The 27,200-nt window shown below is 35.2% G+C and overlaps 1 protein-coding gene and 1 non-coding gene across 2 annotated transcripts in view; both read right to left on the bottom strand.

Annotated features, from left to right (window-relative positions):
* The window catches only part of ERCC6L2 (ERCC excision repair 6 like 2), a 130,007-nt gene that overhangs the window by 17,624 nt on the left and 85,183 nt on the right, over window positions 1-27,200 (bottom strand). Inside the window, exons 14-17 of the mRNA XM_055310556.1 lie at window positions 23,450-23,602; window positions 18,684-18,764; window positions 16,228-17,392; window positions 12,216-12,370 (exon numbers count right to left, since the gene is read on the bottom strand). Of these exons, the coding sequence (XP_055166531.1) occupies window positions 12,216-12,370; window positions 16,228-17,392; window positions 18,684-18,764; window positions 23,450-23,602 (1,554 nt within the window). The remainder of the gene's footprint in view (window positions 1-12,215; window positions 12,371-16,227; window positions 17,393-18,683; window positions 18,765-23,449; window positions 23,603-27,200) is intronic.
* Window positions 18,889-18,995, bottom strand: LOC129501141 (U6 spliceosomal RNA). Its single transcript, XR_008662682.1, has one exon. It is a non-coding gene; the product is annotated as a U6 spliceosomal RNA (small nuclear RNA).

A 27,200-nucleotide genomic window follows, 5' to 3' on the forward strand; every position in this document is an offset into this window, starting at 1 on the left:
AAAAGCAAAACAAAACATTTAGATGCAAATCCAAATTTTTTTTTTTTTTTTTTTGGTGGGGAGACAGATCAAAGTTTGTTATTACTGTTCTGCTTTCTTCCTGGAAGAAATAATAGTTACAATCCAGCTACATCTATCTGTATTTATTTATCTATATATTTTTAATTGTATTTTGCTTTCTAGGTGAGTCCCAACAGGACTTTATATTGGCTGTACTGAGCCTAAGTTCCTTTTTTATCCACAAGAGTCCACTTCTCATTTTCTGACAGACCCATCTATCTAAAAGAACAAAGTGATAGTCTTGGGAGAGCAGGTGAATACTGTGGAATACACACTACCAAAATAAATATAGGGGGATGCCTGGGTGGCTCAGCGGTTTGGCGCGTGCCTTCAGCCCAGGGCATGATCCTGAAGTCCCGGGATTGGAGTCCCATATCGGGCTCCCTGCATGGAACCTGCTTCTTCCTCTGCCTCTCTTTCTGTGTCTCTCATGAATAAATAAAATCTTTTTTTTTTTCTAAAAAGAAATATAAAAAATCCTGGACACACTGCCATAGCAGTCATCTTGTGCAAAAGGCGAGGTGAGAGAATGGCAATCACCAAAGTCTGCAGACCAGTAAGAGAGTGTTCATGAATACCCCCAGTCTTCCATGGCAGCGTGGTCAGGGCATAAATTCCCTTTAATACCTCCTGCAGACAAGGGCTAAAGCAGAATCTGGGGCCTTCTAGGGTGGCAGTTGGAGCACTTCACTCGACACCTCAGGCCCTAGGGTTCAAGGGAAACTTGGAAATTTTTGTACCCTGGGAGATAATGAGCGATTTGGGAATCAAGATCTAGGGGGTTGGAATCTGGATCAGGGACTTCCATCAGTCTATTCCATATTTAAAATTTACAATTCTACTAGTCCTTATAGGATCTCCAGAAAGTAGTAATGAATATAGGTCATTAGCATCTTATAGCCCTGACACAATTTTGAATTTTTGTATGTATTAATTACATTAGTGTAAAACTTTCTTTAAAAACTATATGAAGGCCCTGTACTTAATAATACCTGGTATATGAAAAAAATCACAGGTGGTACTATGGAAAGAAAATTAATTAAAGATAACCTTCCTTGGCAAGTATTTGTCCCTGCCTGCCCTTCTAGTGGCTGGCTCATCCCACAGGTAGCTTAGGCTCCTCACTTGCCTCCTTCAGGCCTCTAGCTGGAGTTAAGGCTTCTAAATATAGTCTCACAAAGCCACCAATGGTTCTCAATCATCTTGAGAAGATCATTTCAAGTACCATGTTCCAAATGACACAGAGACATTGCAACTAGTTGTGAGGTTTGATGCAGATTATTATGAAGAACAAAATAGAAAGCAAGAGAGCCTGTGCTCGCAAACAAGGGGAGGGGCAGGGGGAGCATCTTAAGCATACTCCATACCCAGTGCAAGCCCAGTGCTCTCAATGCTGGGCTCAATCTCAGGACCCTGAGATCGCAACCTAAGCCAAAATCAGGAGTCAGACGTTTACCTGATGGCGCAACTCAGGCGCTCCATTTTTACACTTTAAAAATTATTAAGGACCCTAAAGAGATTCTGTGTTGGTTTTACCTATTAAAACATTGAAAATATTAATCTATTAAAAATAACAATAAGTCAATTACATGTTAACCTAAATAACTCTAACAACAACAAAACGCTTTATATTTTCCAAAGCCAAAAAAAAAAAAATTAGCAAGATTCATAAAACATAGCTAGATCCTATCTGGCTTCTGCATGGAATCTGTTGCAACAAGTTTGTTTTGGTCAGAGTATATAAAGAAAATCAGTATTATATAGATACATAGTTAGAAGAAGGAAGAGTATTTTAATAGCCTTTTTAGATAATTGTAGATATTCTTTGATGATACTGTATCAAAACTCAATTAACATTAGTTACATGTAAAATCTGAAACCATATCAGTACATTTTTCATATTGTTAAAATTAAAATTCACTGGTATATCTTGTACTTTGGCTGGATTTTTCCCCATGCATGATTCTGTGGTATCATTCACTGGTCATTTGGAAATATCCATCAACTGAATTATGCAGATCTTCAAAATGATGATATATTCAACTATACAACAATAGAAAATAATATTTGCTGTTATCACCACCTATTGCATCAGAAAAAAAACTTTAAGTATAGGGAAAGTGTCATGGGCATGGTTTTTCAACATGTTTTCAACATAGTTTTTACTTGAAAGCTTGAATTTTATCCCTAGCAACGTGTACTGCCCCCTTGTTTTCCTTGACGTACAAAACTGACTAGGTTCATTTTTAAGAAATTACCTACCAAATAGGCAGATTTAAATGACCAGTTTGTCAAATACAAGTGATGTTTTATAAAAAAAAAATGGCGAGTCCAGTTTGCAGCTCAATTATACAAGTGCTTATGTACACTTCCTATTTTATCAAACAGAATAGAAAAAAAATGAGTATAAAGGGTTGAGATTTGATAAAATTAGCCATTCTTATCAAGGATAAAAATTCATCAAGGATATTTATCAGAGAAGCTAGTCTTCTTTTCCTGCAAGTATGTAGTGGTACAGAATCCAATGACCACTAGGTATAAGTTGGGGCCACTGATGATTCATGTTAAGCTGCCAGCAGTTTTCTCACCATTGCTTTTGCACCATTTGTACAAATGTTAACTAGTGAAAGGGGTGCTTTGAAGTATTCTGAAAATAGTTCTGACCTTGCAGACCCCTGAAAGAGTCTCAAATATGTTAGGGGTCCATTCCATGGACCACACTTTGAGAACTGCTCATCAACAATAAACTGACATGCTTTCATTGAGCACATACTTGATACCTCCATACTGGAAACTGACCAGAATGATCAAGAGTAGATTTTGGTTTCACCCAGCTTTGTGTCTACAAACAGAAAAAGGCTCCCTTCTTTATTGAGGGAAAACAGGAGAGTTTTTCTGTCCAGAATAATGATTACCAGCTCCAGGCCTGGTTTTTGGCCTTCTTCACCAGGGAATGGTTAGATATTCTGCACATGTTGAAAGTTACTTATCAGAGTATAAACTCTTAACATTTCGGTCTATTCAGGTCAGTTTAACATCTTCTGATTATTGCTCTACATGCAAGGCCTTCCATGATCTGTCCCCCCTGTGCAGCTTTACTCTTCCTGATATCCAGTATAGGCTGGTCTGGTTCGGCTTGTCTTCTCACTACTGCCAAACACATCATGATTTCATTTCTAGACCAAATTTCCTCAGCCTTGCTTTCTGCCCAACACAGTTCTACCCATGCTTGAAAGTCCAGATTCATGAGACTTTCCTTGCATACTTTTTTTTCTTGCATTGCTATTTCAATTTTTCATTTGATAGCGTTATTATATAAATGGAATCTACCTTGATTTAAGATTTTATGTAATCACATACAGCATACCGAGCCAAGTAGCAACAATGTTGGATGTAGGTAAAAAATCCTGATTTCTCTCACCAAAGGAATACAACAATATCAAGGGATCTCTTTGAACAGATAGGGGCCCTGTACTATTGGAAACTGTTTTGATTGCTTAGATATTACCTATGTAACGGGATCAATATATGCCTATAATAGAGAACCACCATATATATGTATGTATGTAAATATATATGTGTGTATATATATGTGTGCAAGGCACTATTTTAGATCTGTGGGGTTATCAAATGTGAATTAGAGATATATCCTGCTACTTACAAGTCCAGAGTTTATTTTGACAAGAAGAAAAAGATGTGTACTTACATAACTATAATAAAAGTGTGGAAGTCATACTTTAGAATAACAGGCCATAGAAAGTACTATTGGGTGAAGCAGAAAGAGGATAAGAGGAAGGACATCTTACTTCCAACTTAGGGAGGAACCAGAGCAGGCTTTGTGGAACACGTGACAACACCTGAGGTAGATTCTGAAAGGTAAATAGGTTTGGAGGTTTAGGGGATAAGAAAATTAAGGCTCAAGGTTATTTCTTGGTAGAGAAAAAGCATAAGAGAAAGAAGTAAAAAATCATGTCTTTGTCAAAGCATCTTTGGCAGAGTAGATATTGCCAACCATGTCACTGTATTTCTTGAATCCCGATAGTTTTAACTATCTAACAAAATATTTTTTAAAGTGAAGGATACATTCAGTCCACCTGAATTTTGTTTAACTGCTAAAGTGAGGGTGTTCTTCACAGGCAAGTTATTTTGGGAAATTAGACTGATTTGTCATACTGGAAAAGTAAAATGGAGTTAAAAAAAAAAAAAACCCTCCAAAACAAAATAGAAACCAAAGGAACTGAGGGAAAAAAACATAAGCGAAGATACAAGGATTAAAAAACTATAGAGATTTAAGCTTATAGACATCATTGAGCCTGAGGGAAGCCACTTACTATTTCATTTTTAAAAATCAGTAAAAATAATACATTTGCATTAAGCAGTCTCCAAGAATCCTCCAAATTCTAAAATACTATGATTATCTAGTCTTAAAATTTTGTTTATTCATCCTATAAAAATTCAGAATTCATATGTGTAGAGATGGGATTTTCAGATGACAAGGCAATACATGTTTCCATTAAGTGGCTATGTCTAATTGATACTATGGTTTTCACAGAGGGATAAAATATAATTTGAAAAGGGCTATTGGGATCCCTGGGTGGCGCAGCGGTTTGGCGCCTGCCTTTGGCCCAGGGCGCGATCCTGGAGACCCGGGATCGAGTCCCATGTCGGGCTCCCGGTGCATGGAGCCTGCTTCTCCCTCTGCCTGTGTCTCTGCCTCTCTCTCTCTCTCTCTCTCTCTCTCTCTCTCTCTGTGACTATCATAAAATAAAAAAAAAAATTAAAAAAAAAGGGCTGTTAAGTGTTTAAGTCATCAGGTAGAGTAGATTAGAGTTCAATGAGATCTTATATCTTTAAGCTTTGACACTGTTAATGAAAAGGCATTATCTGAAGAATATTTTTTAACTATTTAGAATCTTCCAACTATTCTAAACAGAGAAATTGTTCCAAGAAGTGACATCTATCTTCTATGCAATTGGAACAATGACCAGCTAGGAGGAGAGTTAGAATCCAACTACTTCTTGATAAGCAAAGGTTATTTTCGTCAGTCAAGTTCATTGTTAAGTTAGTTTATAATTCCTTTCAAATGTATTTTTTCCATAGAAATCTTCATGATAAATGAGCCTTAGTTCAAGGTGGGTCCTTCACCTATAAAATTAGAGAACTAGACATCTTTTATGGTTTTCTAACATATACTATTATTGGTACTATTAACAAAAATCATATTTGGACATTGTAGAGCATAAGAAAAGGAGTTTCACTCATTGCCCTTATTGATCAGCAATAATTATAATTGTAATAAATATTTATACTATATTTTGAACAATTTCAATGTCTTTCTTGCAAGGAGCTAAATATGTTTTGTACACAATAGCTCAGCAGTCATGTTACTCTATTGATACTGGTAATACCACTGTGAGGAAGGATGCCACATCTCATAGCCACCAACCAGGAGGGGACTAGGTGTGTATATTTAAAGTTAATAGCAGATTCTCCTTTCTCTGACTAGGTAACAGGTGTTCTTCACAAATGATATACTATCTTTCTGAATCAATTCTAGTTTCAAGGACAGAAACTTTTCATACCAATACTAGTTGCATAATTACATACATATACACACAAAATTTAAAAATCTTAATCTCCACTAAAATTACTTGAAAGAATAACTTTCTGATGTAAATACCATAAAATTAGCATCTAGCTATAGAAAGAAAATGATAAAGCCATGAGAAATCCCACTCAGTAAGAGTTAATTTCATTACATGATGACACATAAACCTTCCTTACTCAATTACTTCATAAACGAGTCATTTGTGAACGATTACTTTAAACCATCATGCCATTCACTATCCTGAAAAATAGGATAATGGAATGCTGTATCTCCCCAAAGTCTGCTCCATTGTAAACAGTCCATCCCTCCTTGCTGACTCCAAAAGCTATATAAACACACCACAATCAAATCCACCATAGCTCATAGAAATCCTTTCCTTAAGTAATCTACAAAATGCCAATCTAATACAAATACAAGAAAGAGAAGTTCTTACACAACATTTTGTATTTACAGTATTCTGAACAGTGTTTAAACCTGCACGGGTTATAAAAGGCACCCTTCCCCACCCTCCCCCTGTTCTGGGCTGACAGTGTGCTTAGGCCTCTCATTTACACCACACTGCAATAACATAAAGAAGGGTTTACTATTAATCCAGGTTTTACTACAAAGCGACCCGTTATTTCTCTGTCAAACACTGGCAAGAGTGCCAAGTGTCTGTCATCCAATTCAGGGGATTAAGTCTTCTTTTATAGTCTGATACTTGTACCAATTTATAAAAATACAGATATAGTTTCTTAGAGTTGGTCACAGTCTATATTTTGGCTTGGATTCAGGCACAGAGGTTGACTATGACAGCTGGCAGGAAACAGAGGGGAGAATACATCCCCTCCTCTTGGTGACCATGTCTCAGTTGCCATAGTGATTAATCCTTAATTGAATGCTGTCTTTGTACACTTCTTTTCAGAAAACTTAAAGTATACTTAAGTTGAAAACATGCAGTTGATTGAAAAAATGAGGCAATCACAAACAGGTATAGCTAAATTCTGTGACATACTTCCATATATTGAACAAACAAATTAACTCTAATAAAGGTATTATCAGTTCTTTCAGATGCTTAAAAACATTTCTTTCTGGTCTGAGTTTAAACCCAAATCATGCAGATTTTCCCTCTTGTTATCAGACATCTCATCTTTTAAGATAAGCTATTTTCAGAAATAGCTCTAAAATATCTAAGTACAATTTAAGACAAAACAAGTTCTTATTTTACATAGTTTGTATTACTACAAAACTAAGGGATGATTAGAAATTTGTTTTAGGAGAGAGAGGTTTTCATTCAAGACACTTAGGAAATGTTACATAAATAGAAATTAATTTATAAAAGTATAAACTATAAGAAACCAAAGGAAACATGGAAAAGACAGTATATTTTAGCCTCTTAATAAATTGTTGAATTTGAAAAGCAGGTTCAGAGCTCTTGTCACTTTGGTTATCAATAATTACATCAAAAGGACTGAGAAACTCCTCAAGACCACCGGAGTTTATCTAGGATTGTGGTGTACATTACTTCTGTTTTGTAACTTTTCCATTTAGTAGATTCCTTTGCCATTTAGTTAAAAGCTCTTACTTAGACTCAACTATAGTATTCCCTGGAAAGTGAAATACTTACTTAGTGTGACCACTGTTAATTGTGTGTTGCCTTCATACAAATAAATAGGATTTGTTTCATTTTCTTAGGAAGTGAAACAACACATCTGCATCTGACTGCAGACACACAGACAACACACACAGACCACACGCATGCATGCACGCACACACACAATCTTTTCAAACACAAATAAAGGTCTCTAATAAAATTTTGGTGACAGACAAGAAGCACTCAGAAGAATTCTCAGCAATAAAGATTCTGGATGTGAGCCCCAAGATGAAAGATACTGTACTGTAGGTGGGAGGTCTGGGGATTTCTGGAGACTTTAGAAGCAAGAAGTTTGCAGATATTTTCTGACACTATGGCTGAGTCTCTTTTGTTTTCACCTTGCTTTGTTTCCCTTTACCTTAGTTTCTTTTCTTTTCATAACAATTTTTAATTTTTTCAAAACTCAAATTCACTATTGCCATCACAGACTATTGCCACCAACACATTACAACCCTCTCAGTGAGTGACATACATATCTCTAACCAAAAATGATGGTGTGTTTCAGTAATTTACTCATTAAAGGTACTGAAGTAATTTTGACCACATATGATGAAATTGGTGATTGTGAATATTTTTCTTAGAACTTCTGTGAGATGGCTTTGAAATGCCATCAATATCCCATCTATGTAAAATAATATTATTTTAAAAAGTCTCTCCAGAAATCCTTAATTTAACCATCTTTGCAAATAGTTTTAGTAAAGAGAAAAATGATACCACCATTGTCCCATCTCCCTGACATCACTGAAGTGGCATGTAGTTTCCAGAAGACTTACAATATGTACAAAAATAATACAAAATGACTAGTCTGATGGCAGAGTGATGTCTCACTCATTTGAATGTCTGTCAGCAGCTATGGAGATATTTTGAATTAAAAGCAGTCACTTTAATTGATGAATCAAAACCAAGTAAATCTATCAGCTTTACACAGAAAAGTTACTAATATCTCCAATTTTAACACAGAATATCTAAAATAAACTAATATAAATTACAAAGTACTGAGTGGCTTTCTATTTTCATAAGCAAAAACGCAGTAGTCACATATAAAATTCTGAAAGATATTCTACCATGAATAGTCATGTTTTTCTTTTTATGGGAGTCAAAGCTCCAGATCTGCTAATATCATCCATCCTTTAACTTGCAATTAAATATGGTTGCATACAACTATTTATGGATTATTTTGCCTCATTGATATCCATCTTCTAGGGGAATCAGAGACCCAACGTTACCCGGTGGTAACAATACTGAGTGCTAACCCCACGATGTTTATAGCAGCAATGTCCACAATAGGCAAACTGTGGAAGGAGCCTTGGTGTCCATCGAAAGATGAATGGATAAAGATGTGGTTTATGTATACAATGGAATATTACTCAGCCATTAGAAGCGACAAATACCCACCATTTGCTTCGATGTGGATGGAACTGGAGGGTATTATGCTGAGTGAAATAAGTCAATCGGAGAAGGACAAACATTATATGGTCTCATTCATTTAGGGAATATAAAAAATAATGAAAGGGAATAAAGGGGAAAGGAGAAAAAATGAGTGGGAAATATCAGAAAAGGAGACAGAACATGAGAGACTCGTAACTCTGGGAAACGAACTAGGGGGGGTGGAAGGGGAGGTGGGCAGGGGTGGGGGTGACTGGGTGACGGGCACTGAGGGGGGCACTTGATAGGATGAGCACTGGGTGTTATTCTATATGTTGGCAAATTGAACACCAATAAAAAATAAATTTATTAAAAAAAAAGATACTGAGTGCTAACCTTTGTGTCAGGCACTGTCTGGGACGTTTTACCTCATTCAGTCTTCACAACAACTTTTTGAGGTAAGAAGTATAATTATTTGTATTTTAAAGACAAAAAAATTGAAGCACAGAGAAGGTAAGTACCTTTCTCCTGGTCACAAAGGAAGGACAAGGTAGAGCTAGAATCCAAACTGTGACATTCTGAGTAGAGTTCATGCCATAGGCTAGTTGTAACTATCAAAATTCTTTCTGTCCCTGGAAGATTACAGAGTTCAACAAATGGAAAATGAAATTCAATGTTCTTTATTACTAATCAAACTAAAAGGAGGAAAGCATAAGACATGTCTCAGGAATTGTAGTTTAGTAAAAAATACAGTAATTTTAGTTTTTGATGTGAGAAACTAAAACATCACAAATATGAGATCACTATTCAATTTAAAAATTCTGATGTTCTTATAACAAGTAAGACTTTTCTTTTTTAATGCTAAGTCATGTACTATCTCCAAGTGGTTTTTTGTATACAGGTAATACATTACAACTCTCAAGCAAGTACAGCCATATTATTAACCTGATGCATTAAATGGCAGAGGTAAAGTCTGAATCTTATTCTACTGGAATTTTACTGTATTGATTTAGAGAAGTTGGCTGCTGAGATGAGCATGTTTGTACAGACTGTTCTTGGCCTGCTAGCATTGGTGGCATGGGATTGGACCTCCTGCTTAGTGGCTTTAAAACTTCCCTGGATATTTTACACCCACTATGATTGAGTCATTCAACAACAAATTTCTTGATACGTCCTGAAAAAGGTTTATTAAGTTAGTCTGTGTGTGATGGGGAGACAAATAGCCTCAAAGGGCATGTCAGAAATCCTAGAGGATATTTCAATCTGTTTCTTGGTAAGAAATGTCCCTCACTCCAAAAATCACTGTGAAGAGACAAAGTTTCTGATGAGATTGTGCTGTCTGCCTCAAGAATGCTGGGACTAAAAAAGACTGAGAACTACTGCGATTGCTAATGTAAGGATAAAGGAATTCATTTGCCTCAGTCCTCTGTCTAAACGAGGGCAAAATATGTATCTAGTGTTTTCATTTTTACAACTTGCCTAAAGAAGGTTCCAAAGGGATGTTTTATTGCTTTCATATTTAGGTGGTTGCTTCTCATGTCCATTTTGGGAGGAATATATGAGGCTGCAAATCTCTTTTCTGAGAAATATTTAAATAAACCAATAATATTTAAATAAACCAATAATCAATACCCAGTTAAATTATTTCATTAGCATCTATTACAAGGGTTTGCTAAACATTCTGACATTTTTACATTAAAGTTTGTTTGGATAAGGGTATGGTTAAAAAAAAGGAGAAATATAGTTAAAAAATAAAATGAGAAAAAATTAGCTATTTAAGAGATTCTGATTGGGGTCTTCACTCCAATATAGCAAATTTCTGGCAAACCCAGCATGTTTCTACTTACATTTTGCAGATAGCTCCTACAAGGTAGGCAAATTGTGGAAATGCTCTCTACAGTGCTGGTTGAGACAAGGTGTATTCCTAGATCTAATGAGAATATGAAAGGGTAGCATACTTGGGTCATGAAAGAATGCTTTCATGTGTTGTATTGTGGCATCATGTCTTTGGAATACAGTGAAAAGTGCTAAAAAGCACAGCTTTTCAGGGTCCGTTATTACATTTAGTCTAAGGATAAGACAACTGACTGCTCACTAGATCATTCAGTAGTCACCATTTAAAATCCCCGGTGACAAATTCCCTCTAAGTGCTAAGAAGAGCTTTCTTTCTCCTTAGAAGAGCTAGTATTTTTTTTTTTTCCTTTTCCTAAGGGCAACCATTTAGCTCAGTGTTTCTCAGCAGGGTGTTATGGCATTTCGGCATTTAGGAAATGTCCCCATGACAGCTGTTTAGGTATCCCAGTCTTCAGAGATTAATGCCACTTGGTCACTGTGACCACCCAAAGTGTCCACACACATTTCCAAATGCAGTAGCTGAGAAAACACTAAATAAATAGTTTACTTCCTTTGTTTTATCTACCAGGAAACTCAATCAAATTTGTCATTTAAAAAAATATCTAGGTAGGAACACTATGTCCTATATATCTGCATTCTAACTTTCTCTCAGGCCTGAACTTCTAATTTAATTTATATTTTCCTTGGTTCTGAATTTCATTTTGTATTCTGATTTTATTGTGAGGACAATCCAAATCCTTTGTGGAACCAGAGGAAGTACACAAATAAATAAAGACAGCTTGACAGTTCAGAGGCATTACCCCCTTCATTCTTAACAGTAGTATTGACTAGAAACCAAGTATCATTGTTATATGCAGTACCTGTTCTTAACTCCTACACGTAAAGTGACAGAAAAACTACTCCTCAGACACTCAGTTCTTAGTAATAAAGAATAAGCCAAAGAGAAGAAAATATTAAAAAAAATATTTAATGAAAGTGACTATGTGTAAATAAAATACCATATTTATATAAAGTCTTATTTTTTATATAACAGTAATTTTAAACAAAAGTATTTATTACTTTTAACATTTTATGAATCATTTTGCTAAAAATATAAATTCTAAGGGCACTGGGTGACTCAGTAGGTTAAGTGTCTAACTCCTGATTTTGGCTCAGGGCCATGAGATAGAGCCCTACACTGGGTGTAGAGCCTACTACTAAAGATTCTCTCTCTCCATTTGCCCCTCTCTCCCCACCCCTTGGCTCATCCTCGTGCATGCTTTCTTTCTCTCAAAAAAAAAATATATATATATGCATATATATATATATATATTCTATATAAAGTTAATTTTCACATGTACCTTCATGTTAGATGAAAAATTCTGAAAGAAATCTAATCATACACTTCCCATTTTCTATATAAGTAGAAGTGGTTTTGGTTCTGATTTAACTGCATGATTCCCTCAGATTTCTCATTTTTTTGGCAAACTTTTATTAAGGGAAACTGTTAAGCAGCTCAACATTATTCAATCTAGATATAGATTTGCCTTTTAATATAAAACATTTTTAGCGACAGCAGTGCTCCAAATGGCATTCTCTTTTTTACACTTGTTTGTACAGCATTTATAGTATAGCCGCTTTTGATGGAGTATTTAGAGAAGATCCTATTGAGTGACTTCTAAATACTAAAGATGTCAGTATCCTATGTTCTCTTACCTTAGAAGTACAAACAGCAACATTGGCAGGAAGCTGGGAAAACTGCTTCAATTCAAACACATCCCGTGCTGCCCATCGGCTCATGTGATTTTCAGCTTTGCTGGATCCAATCACAGTCTGGTTGGAGTGAATATAAGCCACTTCCTGAACACCATCTGAGAGGCAATTGGTGTTTATTAAGTGATGTCTCATTGTGAAAGAATATGGTTCCATGTGCACTTTAAAAATTATCAGCTACACATTAAAAAAGAGGTTATATTTTATTTTTATTTTATTTTATTTATTTATTTTTTAAATTTTTATTTATTTATGATAGTCACAGAGAGAGAGAGAGAGAGAGAGAGAGGCAGAGACATAGGCAGAGGGAGAAGCAGGCTCCATGCACCGGGAGCCCGATGTGGGATTTGATCCCGGGTCTCCAGGATCGCGCCCTGGGCCAAAGGCAGGCGCTAAACCGCTGAGCCACCCAGGGATCCCTATATTTTATTTTTAATCCTCAAGAAAAACACTGAGTTCATATGTTAACATCACAATATTCTATTTTTTAAAAAATTGAAGAGTTTAAATATATTTGTCTAGGTTAACTTGGAAATGACTTATCATCAATATGAGAACTTCTGAGATTAGATAACAATCTTTAAACTTGAAATGAGGGGTTTAGCTAAGAGAAAAGTCACGGTGAAGGGTCATCTCTATGGATTTGTTTCTGTTGGTTAAAAAAAAACCTGTTTACTAATTTAAACAGCAGTGCTTGGCCTCATCTATCTGTTCCTTTAAACATGTACTTGATTACAGCAGTGGAGGGGGAATATGGGGTTTATGACCAGGAAGTTTCATTTGGTTGGCTTTGCTCAGTTTCACTGTTTGTATTTTGTCTTTTTTGTACATATGCCAGAGACTGTCAAGATTGGGAGCTTTTTAGGAAATGAAAAAAATTAACTTACAGCCTTTATCTGAAGGAGTTTAAAAAATGGCTACTTTTTTTTTTTTTTTTATTGCTTTGCTCCTAGGTACCTATAATTTACTTTTAAATTGTGGTCATAAAAGAGAAGGCTAGAACTGAGGTCTGTGAAGGCTCCCTCAAACATCTCTGGCAATGAACCTTAATTATGACCTTCAACACTTGTGCTATTTCAGTCCTGAACCTCTTTCAATGAAAACTGACAATCGTAAGAAAAACAAGATGTTGTTAAATAAGATAACAAAAAGAAAAACTACGATAACATCCTCCTTAAATCTCTTAATATCAAATATCAGGTAGTGTGTATATTCAAAGATTCTTCTGGTAGAAAACTTACTCGGATTTTTCTTAATTTTGATACATGTTTTATGCATTATTCAAAATAGCATTAGTCCCACACTACTCACATCTTTTACACAGTAAAAAACAAAAACAAAACTCAGCTGATCTTTTAAAGTACAGTTAATGCAACAATTCCTCATACCTAAATCTAATTAGAGCAGACAAACCAAAGGGATAGTCCAGTGCTTAGTTACAAGGGTTATCAAAATATATATCATAATGAACTTTTGAATAACCACAAAAGAAAGTTTGATATGTAAGTCAAACACAATGATTGAATTTCTGTAACAAACTATCCTTGCTTATATATCTGCTTCTTTCACAGTTTTTTTGGGGAATGAGTCAGATACTTTCAAAGCAATGATAACTTTTAAAATCACTAAACAGATTCTCAGCAGATGGTGGTGGCAGGGGAAGCAATATTTCAATTTCTGAATCCTTACATAAAACAGCCAGCAATTAGTGAGCAAAACAAAGAGCCACGGAAAACCATACAACAAATGAAGATAACAAGACACCCCCCATGAACCCTAAAATAAAAATAGATGGGGATAATCCAGCAATAGCTACACTGTGCACAACATCACAGTGTGGTGTAGGAAGCAACAGGGTGGCATCTAATGGATCTGAGAACAGGAGAGAGTAGGATAGCCAACAGGTATGCCCTGGACAGCACAGTGGGCCCCTTGGAGCTAAGTAGATGAACCTGGGAAGGTTTTCCATTCTCCAGTGCTGAGTGGGTGCAGGGTGCTTATGCTAAGAAAGCCTGAGAAACTGAAGCAAACTAGCTCTTAGAACTTCCCCAACTGACCCACCAAGGCTCCCATGTTAGGGCCACACAATGAAGGAAAACTGTGGGGAAGGAGTCAAAATGAACAGGATAGGAAGATTAGGAATGAGGGAAAGAGAAGGTCTAGAGCAAAGCAGTGGGTATGACAGAGGCAGTAAATGCTACCACAGTTCTGAGCACCCTACAAAAAAAAGATACGGATCTTTGTGAAATTAGAAAAAAATTCCTAAACTCTTGCTTAAAAAATTCAGAGAAAATTATTTCCATAAAAATGAGCCAAGAGGGTCAAATCTCATAAAAATTACCATAAGAGAAAAAATAATAAACAGCAGGATGAAAATATGCCATAAACACATACTCACAGAGCAGATTAAAATTGTAACTGATTTCAAAACAAAGTATAACATAATAAGAAAACCTCAGAAATGGGTGACAGGACTCAGGAAAGATTTAGAAATTAAAAAATATATCAGAAATGAAGACTAAACTAGAAGGAACATAAAGAGGGAGTAAACACAATAACAAATGCTTAAAGGAAAATGGAAGGATATTTTTAAAAAGCGAAAAGAAATGAAAAAGATAAAAATGGATTTGAGACATGACAAATACTGAAGACAGGCAAAGGAAATTGAATATTTGAATAACAGGAGTCTCTAACGAAGAAAGCCAAGGCAAAGGAATAGAAAAAGTAACTTAAAAATACTAGTACAAGGGATGCCTTGGTGGCTCAGTGGTTGAGCACCTGCTTTTGGCCCAAGGCGTGATCCCAGGGTCCTGGGATTGAGTCCTGCATCGGGCTCCCTGCATGGGGCCTGCTTCTCCTCTGCCTGTGTTTCTGCCTCTCTCTCTCTGGGTCTCTCATGAATAAATAAAATCTTTAAAAAAAATACTAGTACAAGAAAGCTTTCCTGAAATAAAAACAGAGTTGAAAATATATTATGGCAATACTGACCCAGAATAACCAATACTGCAATGGACTAAATGTTTGTGCCCCTCCAAAATTTGTATGTTGAAGCCCCAATCCCTAGAGTGATGGTACTTGGGGGTTGGGCCTTTGGGAGGTAAGTAAGTCATGAGGGTGGAGCACTAATGAATGGGACTAGTGCCCTTAAAAAAAGAGACGCAAGAGAGATGATTTCTGTCTCTACCATGTGAGGACACAGCAAGATGGCAGCCTTCTGTAGGCCAGGATGAGGGCCTTAACCAAGAACCTAACCATGTTGGCATCCTGATCTTGGATTTCTACTCTCCAGAACTAGGAGAAACAAATGTTTAAGCCACCCAGTATGTAGTAGTTTGTTAGAGCAACTCGAACTATAACAAACATTCAAACACAATCTAATAAATTTACTGGACAATAATGAAAAGAAAGGAAATTCTTTTGGGCATCAAGGGGGAACAAAAAGAACATGTGATACAACACTTCATGCCAAAAGTATTTACAATACTTAAGAAAGTGTGAGTCAACGATTTTTTATCTGGCAAAAAATGACTTTTAAGTATAAAGGGCACACACTGTTACCAGTAGGAATCTCAGGGAATATTATTCTCATGAGTGCTGCCTGAGGGATCTACTAGAAAATAAGCTTTGACAACCAAACTGACTGGAAAGACACTGAAAAAGGACTGAGGAGAAGCATTAAATTTTTAGTTACCTACAGGTCAAGACTAAATGAAGTCTGGTGGGGGCTGTGATTCAGATGGGGCACATGGAAAGGTCCTGGGGTGGATGACAAAGTTCTCTATGTTGACCTAGGTGGTCTTCCTTTACCCTGACATCCACCCACCTCCTCATTTGTGCCTCAATGTAGCAGCTTGATTACAGAACTATTTTACAAGCTAATTCAAGAATCTCTTAAAGAACTATTTATGAAAAACAAATATGTAACATAAAGTTTTCAAAATGTATCTATAGTTACCTAAAAATTTATCCATTGATTCATTCATTCCCTCTTGATTGACAGCTCTCTCATTTGAAAATTTCATTGATTTTCTTGGCACAAACATGCTATTTTTCTTATGGTTAGGCAATTTTGAAGAGAAACTGATTCTATCTTTCATAGTTTTTTGTGTATGGCTCTGTTTAGAGAAACTGATGTGGTGAACAGTTAAATCGTCATCTGAGGATGAAAAATCATCAACAGCCTGAGAGTTACAATCTCCATCTGCTGCATAAGGTTGATATGTTTTCCTCACTGTTTTAGGAAAAGTGCGAACTTCTTTTTTATTTTCCTTTTTTCTCTTAAACCTCAAAGAACTTGTAGCTTTTCGCTTTCTTACTCCTGACTCAGAGGAAATTTCAATGTCATCAGACTCATCACTAATATCACTACTTCCTTTTCTTTTCATAATAGATTTCAGGGTCACATTCTCAGGATTTAATTGTTTTGAAATTGATCTCTTTCCTTTGACATCAGTCTTTCTATCATCACCATTATTTCTTATTTTTATAGGATTTTCTGTTTCAGAATCTTGAGATCCATCCACGAGTGGCTTAAACTTTATACCATTCTTAGGGCATCTCTGAGTTGTATATTGTGTGGGAAAGATGACATCACTATCTTCTGCTTCTGTGGCACTGTGTAAAATGCAATGGGGGTCAGCTGTATTTTTAAATTTTTTCTCATCATCAGACTCAGAAGAAATATTTTGTTCAAAAATTTTCTCACTTTTATCAAAAGTACATTTTTCATTTGGATTTAGGATGTTAGTTAATTTCTGATGTTGTGAAGTACCAAGAGAGTCATGACTTTTCTGATAACCAACATCTTTGGCTTCTACTGAAAGACACATGGGCTGTTCATCAGAACTTTCATCATCAGAGGCAATATTTCCATCACTGTTCTCAACTGCTTTACATTTTGTTTCAAACAATTTAGAGAAACCACAATGGAGTAAGGTAAGCTGTCCAGGAGAACCTGAAGCTTTACTTGAGTCAGATGCTTTGTTTTTAGCAGTCTTTATTCTTGAGTTTCCCAATGATTCATCATCACTAAAATCACTGCAGGGATCACATGTTTCTTTTGTTGGCAACTCTGCAGGTTGTTCTAGACCTCTGTGTTCTTGACAGTCAGGCTCTCTAGACTATATAAGAAACAGTCACAGAAACATTAGAAAATGTCAAGATAGTATCAAATCTATCACACTGGAAGGGAATTAAATTTGGGCAGATAACTAATATATCACTTGGTATTTTCTAAAAGTACAATTTTTTATAAACAAAAGTACAGAATATTACTGTCTAGTACAGTCTTTTTTCAAGTTGAATAACTTTCCAAAATAAATAAAAGTTTATACAGAATACGAGGTAATTGAATTATCTATATGGAAAACACAGAGCAGAGCAGTCACCTTCTAAGACGTAGGGACTGATTCTGGTCTCAAAAGTACACAACTTGCTTACTATATAGTCCAGCACACATTTCCAATCACACTTTAAGAAAAAAACAAATGTGTAGGCATTAACAAAGTAAGGAATTCACAAGTGGGAAATTGTTCTAACAGATTAAAAATATTAAGATCTGACAGGATCTTGACCATCAGAAATAAAATATTTTGGATATTCTGAAGTAAAATTTGCTACAAATTGAAATCCAGAATTTATTATTTTTATATCAATCAGAGCTAAATATATCCTTCAGTTTCTTGAAACTGAGACTTTATTATTTATTAGTAAAAGATTTTGGGAAAGTATTATCAAGTAATACTTTTTTAATCCAGTAATACTTCTGCCAACATTACTACTCATGTATTTCTATAAAGTTAGATAAATACTTATCCCATATTTCAAATCATTAAGCTGGTATAAATGTATAGTTAAATCCCTAAAGGCAGGAAAAAATCAGCAAGAATAATAACAAAAAACTTTCCCTATGTATATTCTTTACTTTTAAAGAGGCCTTATGATGACAATATAGATTTTGTAGAATGTGAGATGACAAACTACCAAAAAGATCACAAGATCAAAGACTCAAATACAATAGAATATTTGAGTCAGAGAATAATTTTGATGTTTGGATTTCATAATCTTAAACACATTTTATTATTTTTCCATTTAGTTTTTTGTTTAGTGAAAACCTATTTAGTTTGTTAACCTATTCAGTGTATTTAATTTTGAATTTATAGTTTGGTATAGTTAAAATTCCAGTTTGGATGTAAATGACTGGTGAATTGTTCTTGACTTTATTCTTATATGAAATGTTAAATTAGCCTAAATGGTTAATTTAACTGACAGGCCTCTGATTTTGTGTCTTTGACTTTTTTTAAGACCTTTTTCTTTATACATTGAAAAAATGAAAAAAAGGAAAAATAACTTAAAATTGTCCCAGTAAGTGTTTTCTAGGAGTCCTAGTTTACAAATTCAAAAATTGCATACCATCTCTTGTTTGTGTACTGGAGGTTCCTCTTTCAACCATGTTGTAGCTGTCATGATTCCTGCCTCCACTTTGCCTTCTCTCTATTAAGAATGCAAATAACTGTAAAATATGGGGGAAAAACAACCAGACAAACAATAGCAATAACATACGAAAACTTGGAGTTAAGAAAGGCAGACTGAGATCAGGATGCTTTACCTCTTTTTTAAAAATATGGAATGCTTCATGATTTTGTGTGGCATCCTTGCACAGGGGCCATGCTAATCTTCTCTGTGTCATTCCAATTTTAGTATATGTGCTGCCAAAGCAAGCACTGCTTTAGCTTCCTTAATGTTATTTTTCAATTTTGTTAATACAAACTCATATACAGTTTACACCTTTTTTTTTTAAGATTTATTTATTCATGAGAGACAGAGAGAGAGAGAGAGAGAGAGAGAGAGAGGCAGAGACACAGGCAGAGGGAGAAGCAGGCTCCTTGCAGGGAGCCTGACATGGGACTGGATCCCGGGTCTCCATGATCATGCCCCGGGCTGAAGGCGGCGCTAAACCGCTGAGCCACCCGGGCTGCCCCAGTTTACACATTTTAAAATGCTCATAATTCTTAGGTAGTAGAGAGATATAGTGGAAGTGTGCTGGACTCATAAAGTACTCTAATTTCTTGTCTTAAAGTTTCTTTTTCAGATAGAAAATAATACCTTTCAGCCAACTCCACTAATTCTAGTAGGGGAATGAGAATAAAAAAAATATTATATATTTACCCAGTAACGATATCCATAGTAACTGCATAATAGTCTACATAACAGTTGTAGTAAGAAGATATTATTAGCATCTCAAACCCTACAGATAATGTTGAATATTGGGAACTTGATATTATAGCCTATATTGCTAGTGTATTTATTGTTCATATTCATTAAAATGTTTATTGATTCCTTTGGTGTAATAAACATCAAATGAAAAGGCCTATCTAATATGAAACTAAAAAAAAAATCTTCATCTGTAACAGGCTTCTTATATCTTTTGGGAAAGTATTTATGCTTTTAAAGATTTTGGTATACCATTCAGCAAAGGTATTTAATGGCCTAGATTCTAGAATATTAAATTCTCCTTCAAAAGGAAATAAACTTATTTCTCTTTTTAAGGCTTTATTTGTTGACTGAACAAGGGGAAATACTACTATCGTCACTGGAGTTACAAATGCCCAACTTACACATATATACCAATGGCATGGTTCCAGCCACCTGGTATCCAAGGTAACAAGAATCTCCCCTCCAGAACTGTAGAGAATAATAAACAGTTCTTTGAGATCTTTTCTCCCAATGCCAAGAGGCTATTTCTGCAAGGGAAGTGTGTGTGTGTGTGGGGGGGTGGTGTCCCCTCCCTGTACTGTCTTTATCCCTTCAACAGAAGCCAAGTGGCTACAACAAATGGAACTGGCAGCACCAGAAATCTCAGTCCTGTAGGAAGCCCTTTGTGATAGGTAAACGGCAACTCCAGTCTTCTGTTTCTCAGGCCAAACATCTTGTTTCTCAGACCTTATATCTAATTCATTAGCAAAAACTGTCAGCACCACCTAGGTAATATATACAGAATGCAGCCACTTCTCACACCATCCACCACTCTTGCTCGGATCCAAACCCTCATCATCTGTTGGCTGAATTATTGTAGTATCCTCCTACCTGGTGTGTTGCTTCTGCTTTTGTTCTTCTGTGGCTTAATTCTTAATATTTAGTCTAGATTGGGCAGTCAGATTCTGTTTTTCTTCTATTCAGAAGCCACTAATTGCTTTTTGTCTAAGGGTCCCCACATAATCTGGCTTCCTGTCATCTCTCTGGCCCCATCTCTTGCTCTCCTCCTCACTCTACTCCAGTCACTCTGGCTTTCCTGCCATCTTGAAATTCTGCTGGGCATGCTCCTCCTGTGGAACCTCTGTATTTGTTCTTCTCTAAACACATCTTCCTCCTTCATCTCCTCAAGGAATCAATTGAAACCTCAAGTGAGCACTTCCTTGGCTACTCTATCTAAAACTGCAATGCTTTTTCCTTGACAGTCTTCCTATTTCCCTCCCCTGCTCTATTTTTTTTAAAATTAGGATATAATTTACATATACCACTATATACATTTAAGGTGTACAACATGTTTTGATATTTATATATTGCAATATGATTACCACTATAGCTTTAGTTAACACCTCTATCATGCCACAGAATGACCATTACTTTTTTGTGGTGAGAACATTTAAAATCTATTCCGTTAACAATTTGGTTTATAAAATAGTATCATTTGACTATAATCATGATGCTGGGCATTAGTTCTCCAGAAGTCATTCATCTTCTACCTGCTATATTTTTGTGCTTAGAGCCTACTGTCATAACATACTACATGCATCATTTTTTCTGTAAACTGTTTAGTTCCTCAGAATAGAATGTAAGTTTTTTATAGGTAGGACTTTTTGTGTATTTATTCATTTCTGTATACCTAGCTTTAGGATGTATAATACCTGACAGTTAGCATATACTCAATAAATATTTGTGAAATTAGCTCTCAATATCTATCTCTCAAGGGAAACTTGATATAGAGAACAAGTCAGTGCAAAGTAGAACTAAATTGCATGGAAATCATCAGATTAAAAGTGTTTTATAAATAAACATTTCTACATCTTAAAACATTTTAAAAGGAATTTTCTATAATCTTTAAAAATTAAAAATATCTCAGGAAGTGAAATAATTATTTTATTTTGAGATATATGCTTCCATTATATAGGGCTTGGAATAATAATATTTTAAAACATTGTTTGGCCAAAAGCAACATGAATCTAACTATGCCTGAATTAATTAATTAATTAATTAATTAATTAATTATCTATCTATCTATTTATGGGGAGAGACATTTATTCTAGCCTGTAAACATTTGGACTGAATAATTTTAAATTCTGGCTGATAACACAAGAGCAATTTTATTTTTATTTTTTTATTTTTAAAGATTTCAGTTATTTATTCATGAAAGACACAAGAGAGAGGCAGAGACATAGGCAGAGGGAGAAGCAGGCTCCCTGCAGGGAGCCTGATGCAGGACTTGATCCTAGGACCCTGGGATCATGACCTGAACCAAAGGCAGATGTTCAACTACTGAGCCAAATAGGTGTCCCCAGAAGAGCAGTTTTAATTCAAAATTTAATACTGCGGTGCTGATGATGTGCCTACTGGTAAGAAGTTAAGCACATGTTACCACAAACAAAATATAAGACATGGAGAGTCCTGTCATTAATAAACAATCCTGGATAATAAGATATACTTAGGACAACCAGAAAACAATAGAACTTTCCATTTAATAAGTTGTCATACTGAATGTCTTACCCTAACATTTCCTTAAGGGATAGGTTGCTATTCTGATAAAATATAGAACTTGAATATTTGATAAATAACAGAAAAGAGGATAAGTAATATAATACTAACAAACTTCATAGGCAATAATTTCAAATGAGAAACACAAATAGGAGATGGTATGTTGGGTACTGCTCTGAGAAGGAAGTATATCTGAGGGGGACCCGAAATACTAACAAGGCTACTTTATAAAAGAGGAATGGGAAAGAATGAGTCCATGAAAGAGACAGCATATTCAGAAGAAGAAAAAGGCAGAGTAACTTATTTTTAAAATTTATTTTTAAGTCATTTCTACATCCAACATGGGGCTTGAACTCACGACCCTGAGATCAAGAGTTGCATGTTTTTCTGACTGACTCAGACAGGCACCCCAGGACAGGGGGACTTCAAATGGGACACTCAATTGAAATCAAATAGTTACCATAAAATTAAATTCAGCAGTACATGAGGTACTGCGTAACAGTTGCAATATTCACAGGATACACACATACTTGCCTCCTTCTTAGCATCTTACCATGCTTACTGATATTACATGTTCATTATGTAAGTATTCTCTTTTACCTCTTGTCAAGATGGTCTAAGTTCTTTAAGCACAGGGACCAATTGTTCTTGACCTGTTTTTATAAAACTGATGAAATCAATAAAGTATGTGAAGGCTTTACTACAAAGTCTTTGAGTTACGGAAAATGTCTTTGAGTTTTCTGAGACTCACTTTCCTTGTCTACATGATGAGGGGATTGAGAAAGAGGATATTTCAGGATGTTATGATACATCAATATCGACTAGAAAATAGGCTAATACCCTTAGTATCCTGATATATCAAAGAACTTAAGCTAGGTTTTTAAAAAAAAGATATAAATTTCTGTTTGAAGAATAAGAAACATCTGTATGCTGAGGATGAACATAACTGGGAGAGTCTGAAATATTGGTGTGGAATTTTTATTGGGAACAGAAAACAAAAATCTCCATGAGACATGAGAGTGTATCTCAGGGAGTATTTGGTAATTCTTAATCAAAACACATTTTATATTTTTGTTTATTTAGGAAAGTCTCTCCTTTTTTTTTTTTTTTTTTTTTTTAGTTCCTGACTTTAGCAGCTGTTTTCAAAATAATATACTTTTCTTTCCAGTCTGAAAATGGTCTTGGAGGTCATACTATCTAATATGTGTATCTGTATTTGTATATATACATTATTTACAATTATGCATAGGGAAATCTTAGCTTAGAGGTACAAAAATTAATTTATTTTTCTAAAAGTAGAAATCCTAAACACAGGCATTTTTTATCAGGAAAACCACAAATTTCTCTGAAAAGGTACTAGCAATTATATTTGAGGAAGAAAACTATATTTAAAACATTACTGAAAAGATCAGGGAACAATTTCACACCTCTAAGATGTCCCTCGTAAGACAAGACCCTTGAGACCTTAGTTTGAAGAGATTATAGACCCCAAACAGCTCTCCTCGATGCTCTTTTGATCCTTGAACTGCTTCAAAATATCGCTTGGCATTTTCACTTCCAACCACCACACAGTGAAGTTGCTAAAACAGAAAAAACACAAGATATTTTTGAAGTGTTTGCTCCAACAATATGTCAGAATTTCCTGGCATTCTCTGTATATACACAGCTTTAGCTGGAGAGGCAGAATCTCCTTAGGGAAGAAAATTTATTTTAATTTCCCTGGCAGATGTTGCCATTATGGTGAAATAATAGTAATTGGGCCAGTTTTATTGAAGAAGAGATCTTGAGATTTTACATTTACTATTTTATCTGTTTTCTACCAACTGAGTCAAGATCCCATCAGTATGCAATATTCACTTAATGCAAAATGTTTAATGATAAAAGCATACATTTGAATACACTTTTCTCCTTTCAAGACTCATTAAAATAGGAGCTACAAAAATCATCAGTATTTCACCAAAGTTAAATTACAACCTAAGTAACTGAAAACATCAAATGGACCTACTTTAAGGAAAGCTAACACAAGGAAAGACTTTACTCTTTTAACACTTGAAGTGAAGGTCATGAAAGACAAGTAAAGCTTGGGTAACTACTCCAGGTTAAAGTTAACTAAAGAGACATGAAAAGAAATACTCTATAATCATTATCCTGAACCAGAAAAGAAAAAGGAAAGGTGAAATTGCATGGAAAATTGGTGAAATCTGACTGAGTTTTGTGGATTACAAATTAATGTTGTATCAGTGCAGTGTTAGTTCCTTGATTTAGATAACTGCATTTTGGAGAGGAAAGTAGGGGTGGAAAGCAAGTGCAGAATGACACACAAAACTGAGTGCTTATATGCATAAAATTATTTTTATATGTATATATTAATAGGAGAGTGTCCTTCCCCTTGAGGGAGATACACACTAGAAAACCAGTGATAAATCTGCAACCTTCTCTCAAATGTTCAGAAAGATAAAGATCATGGCTGAAAGAGAAAAGCAAATGTGATAAAATGTTAACAACTTGGGTATTTGGGTGAAGTTAATTGGGTATTCTTTGAGCTATTCTTGCAATTTGCAATTCTTCTGCAAATAAAAATGTATTTCTAAATTATATGAAATATAATGATGAAAGGTGAATTTCCGAATGCCAAACTTTAGAATATATGAAATGCTCTAAACATGAAGGAGTACAGTTGCTATGTAAGTGATGTTTTTATTTTTTTAAGTATAAAATATCTGAATGCAGTATTACAACAATGCAAACAAAAATATCAAAGTGAAAGAAAGCCCATCTTGAATAATACCAATCATCTTTTATCAGTCTTAGTAACATTGTGATGTTTAGGCATATCCTTCCAGATCTTTTTTCACTGTAGTTAAAGCTATTTATGTATACACATAGAAATAACTTTATGCATCAATATAATTGATGTACTTGTTCTGCAAGTTGGGTGTTTTGGTCCCACTTAAAATGTCTTAGAGGTCACTTGATGGGATGAGCACTGGGTGTTACACGATATGTTGGCAAATTGAATTTAAATTAAAAAAAGAACGTCTTAGAGGTCTTGCCAGAACAGTACATCTTCTCTATAATTTCTTTTTCTGTTCTGTGCATCAGAATTTATCTTATCATCCTTCTACTACTGGACATTTAGGCTGTTTTTTTTTTTTTTCATTTTTTTAAACAAATACTAACAGTGCTGAATATAAATCCTTATCCTTTCACTGTATGTATATGAGAGTATTTCTGTCAGGAAGAAAGTACTATGTGTTTTTTTTTTTTTTAAGATTTATTTATTTATGATAGAGAGAGAGAAAGAGAGAGAGGCAAAGACACAGGAGGAGGGAGAAGCAGTTTCATGAGGGGAGCCCAACGTGGGACTGGATCCCGGGACTCCAGGATCGCACCCTGGGCCAAAGACAGGCGCTAAACCACTGAGCCACCCAGGGATCCCCGGTGCTATGTGTTTTAAAACGTTATTAACTTAGCCTATAAAATAAATGGACCAAGTTATATTCTCAAAAATAGCATGAGTACCTCTTTACAAATACCTCCGCCAACAATGAATAGCACCAATCTCCCTACCTCCCTTAAAAAAACAAACAAAAAAAAACCCCACACACCAAAAGGGGGGTGTGCATACCACAGTATTGTCTTATATTCCTAGACTAAAACTGTAGTTAGGCATCCTTTCATATATGTGTTAACCATTTATATTTTTTCTTCAATAAAATATCTAATCATAGTCTTTTTATTGGCTTGTGAAAGTTCTTTATGTACTATAGATGCTAATCCTTTGCTTATTATATATATGGAAATTTTCCTCCTAGATACTTTTTAAATTTGGCTTGTAGGTCCTTTGTCATGCAGAAATTTCACATAAAAATGTTAGTTAAATTTATAATATTTGCCTTTGAGGCTGTATTAGTTCCCTAAGACTGCTTTAACAAAATGCCTCAAACTGGGTGGCTAAAACAACAAAAATTGATTCTCTCACAGTTCTGGAGGCTAAAGTCTGAAATCAAGATGTTGGCAGGACCATGCTCCCTCTGAAGTTTCCAAGTGAAGACCCTTCCTAATGTCTAGAGGTTCCTGCCAATCCTTGATATTTTGGTTTGAAACCACATCACTCCAATCTTTGCCTCCTTCATCACATGGCATTCTTCCTAGCATCAGTTTGTATCCAAATTTCCTTCTTATAAGGATATCAGTCATTGCATTAGGGCCCACTCAAATCCAGTATGACCTTATTTTAACTTGATTACATCTGCAAAGACCCTACTTCCAAATAAGATCCCCTTCATGGTAACAGGGCTAGGGTTTTAACATACCTTTTCTTTGGAGGGGAGCACACAATTCAACTTCTAACAAAGACTTTATTAAAGATTTTTACATTCATGTTCATAAGAGATATTGGTCTATAAGTTTCTGTTCTTGCAATATATTTGTCACATTTTGGCATCGTTTTTCTATCTTTCTAAAACAAGTTATGTGTTCCCTCATCCTTTGCTTTCCAAAAAGAATGCTAATTGTTTGACAGAATTCACCGTCTAGGTTAGGATCTTGTTTTACAAGAAAGGTCTGAATTAAAACTTTACTTTCTTTGACCACATAAGGCATCATTTTCTCTCATTTGAAATGATAGCTCCTAAGTATCCAGAATCACTAATACGAAGTTAGATGTTTATCTAATTCTAGTACTATTATAGGGTAATTTTCTCTCCAGAAGGTTTATCTCTGGAAATTTAAAGGATTTTTCACTCTATCCTTTATGTTTTATAATAATAGAAAGATAGTGTAAGTGTAGATCTATTTTCATTTAGCACTCAGTGGGCCCATTAATTCTTGGACTCTTGTTTTCTACTTTTTATGTGCTTCTTTATTTTGAGTTTCTTTCCTTCCCTTCCTTCTATTCCCCTCTTTGATTATAAGACTAGTATCAGAACTTCTAGATCTAGCATTCATTTCCCCTAGCTTTTCTTACATGAATTCTATCTTTGTCTTTCTGCTCTATAATCTAGAACAACTGTTGGCTCTTTTAGAGGAAAACTTTGCTCTCTGCTACTCAGGCTGTTTCCGGAGTTCTTCATTTTCTGGATGCTAATGGATTCCTTTTCTGGTAATCTTTTCTTATCTCTAGGAACCTACAACCTAGGAGGGCAGAAGGAGAGAATCACCAAGCCGACTTCTCAC

The sequence above is a fragment of the Nyctereutes procyonoides genome, unplaced genomic scaffold, assembly GCF_905146905.1.
Source record: "Nyctereutes procyonoides isolate TBG_1078 unplaced genomic scaffold, NYPRO_anot_genome, whole genome shotgun sequence".
Classification (NCBI taxonomy): Eukaryota; Metazoa; Chordata; class Mammalia; order Carnivora; family Canidae; genus Nyctereutes; species Nyctereutes procyonoides.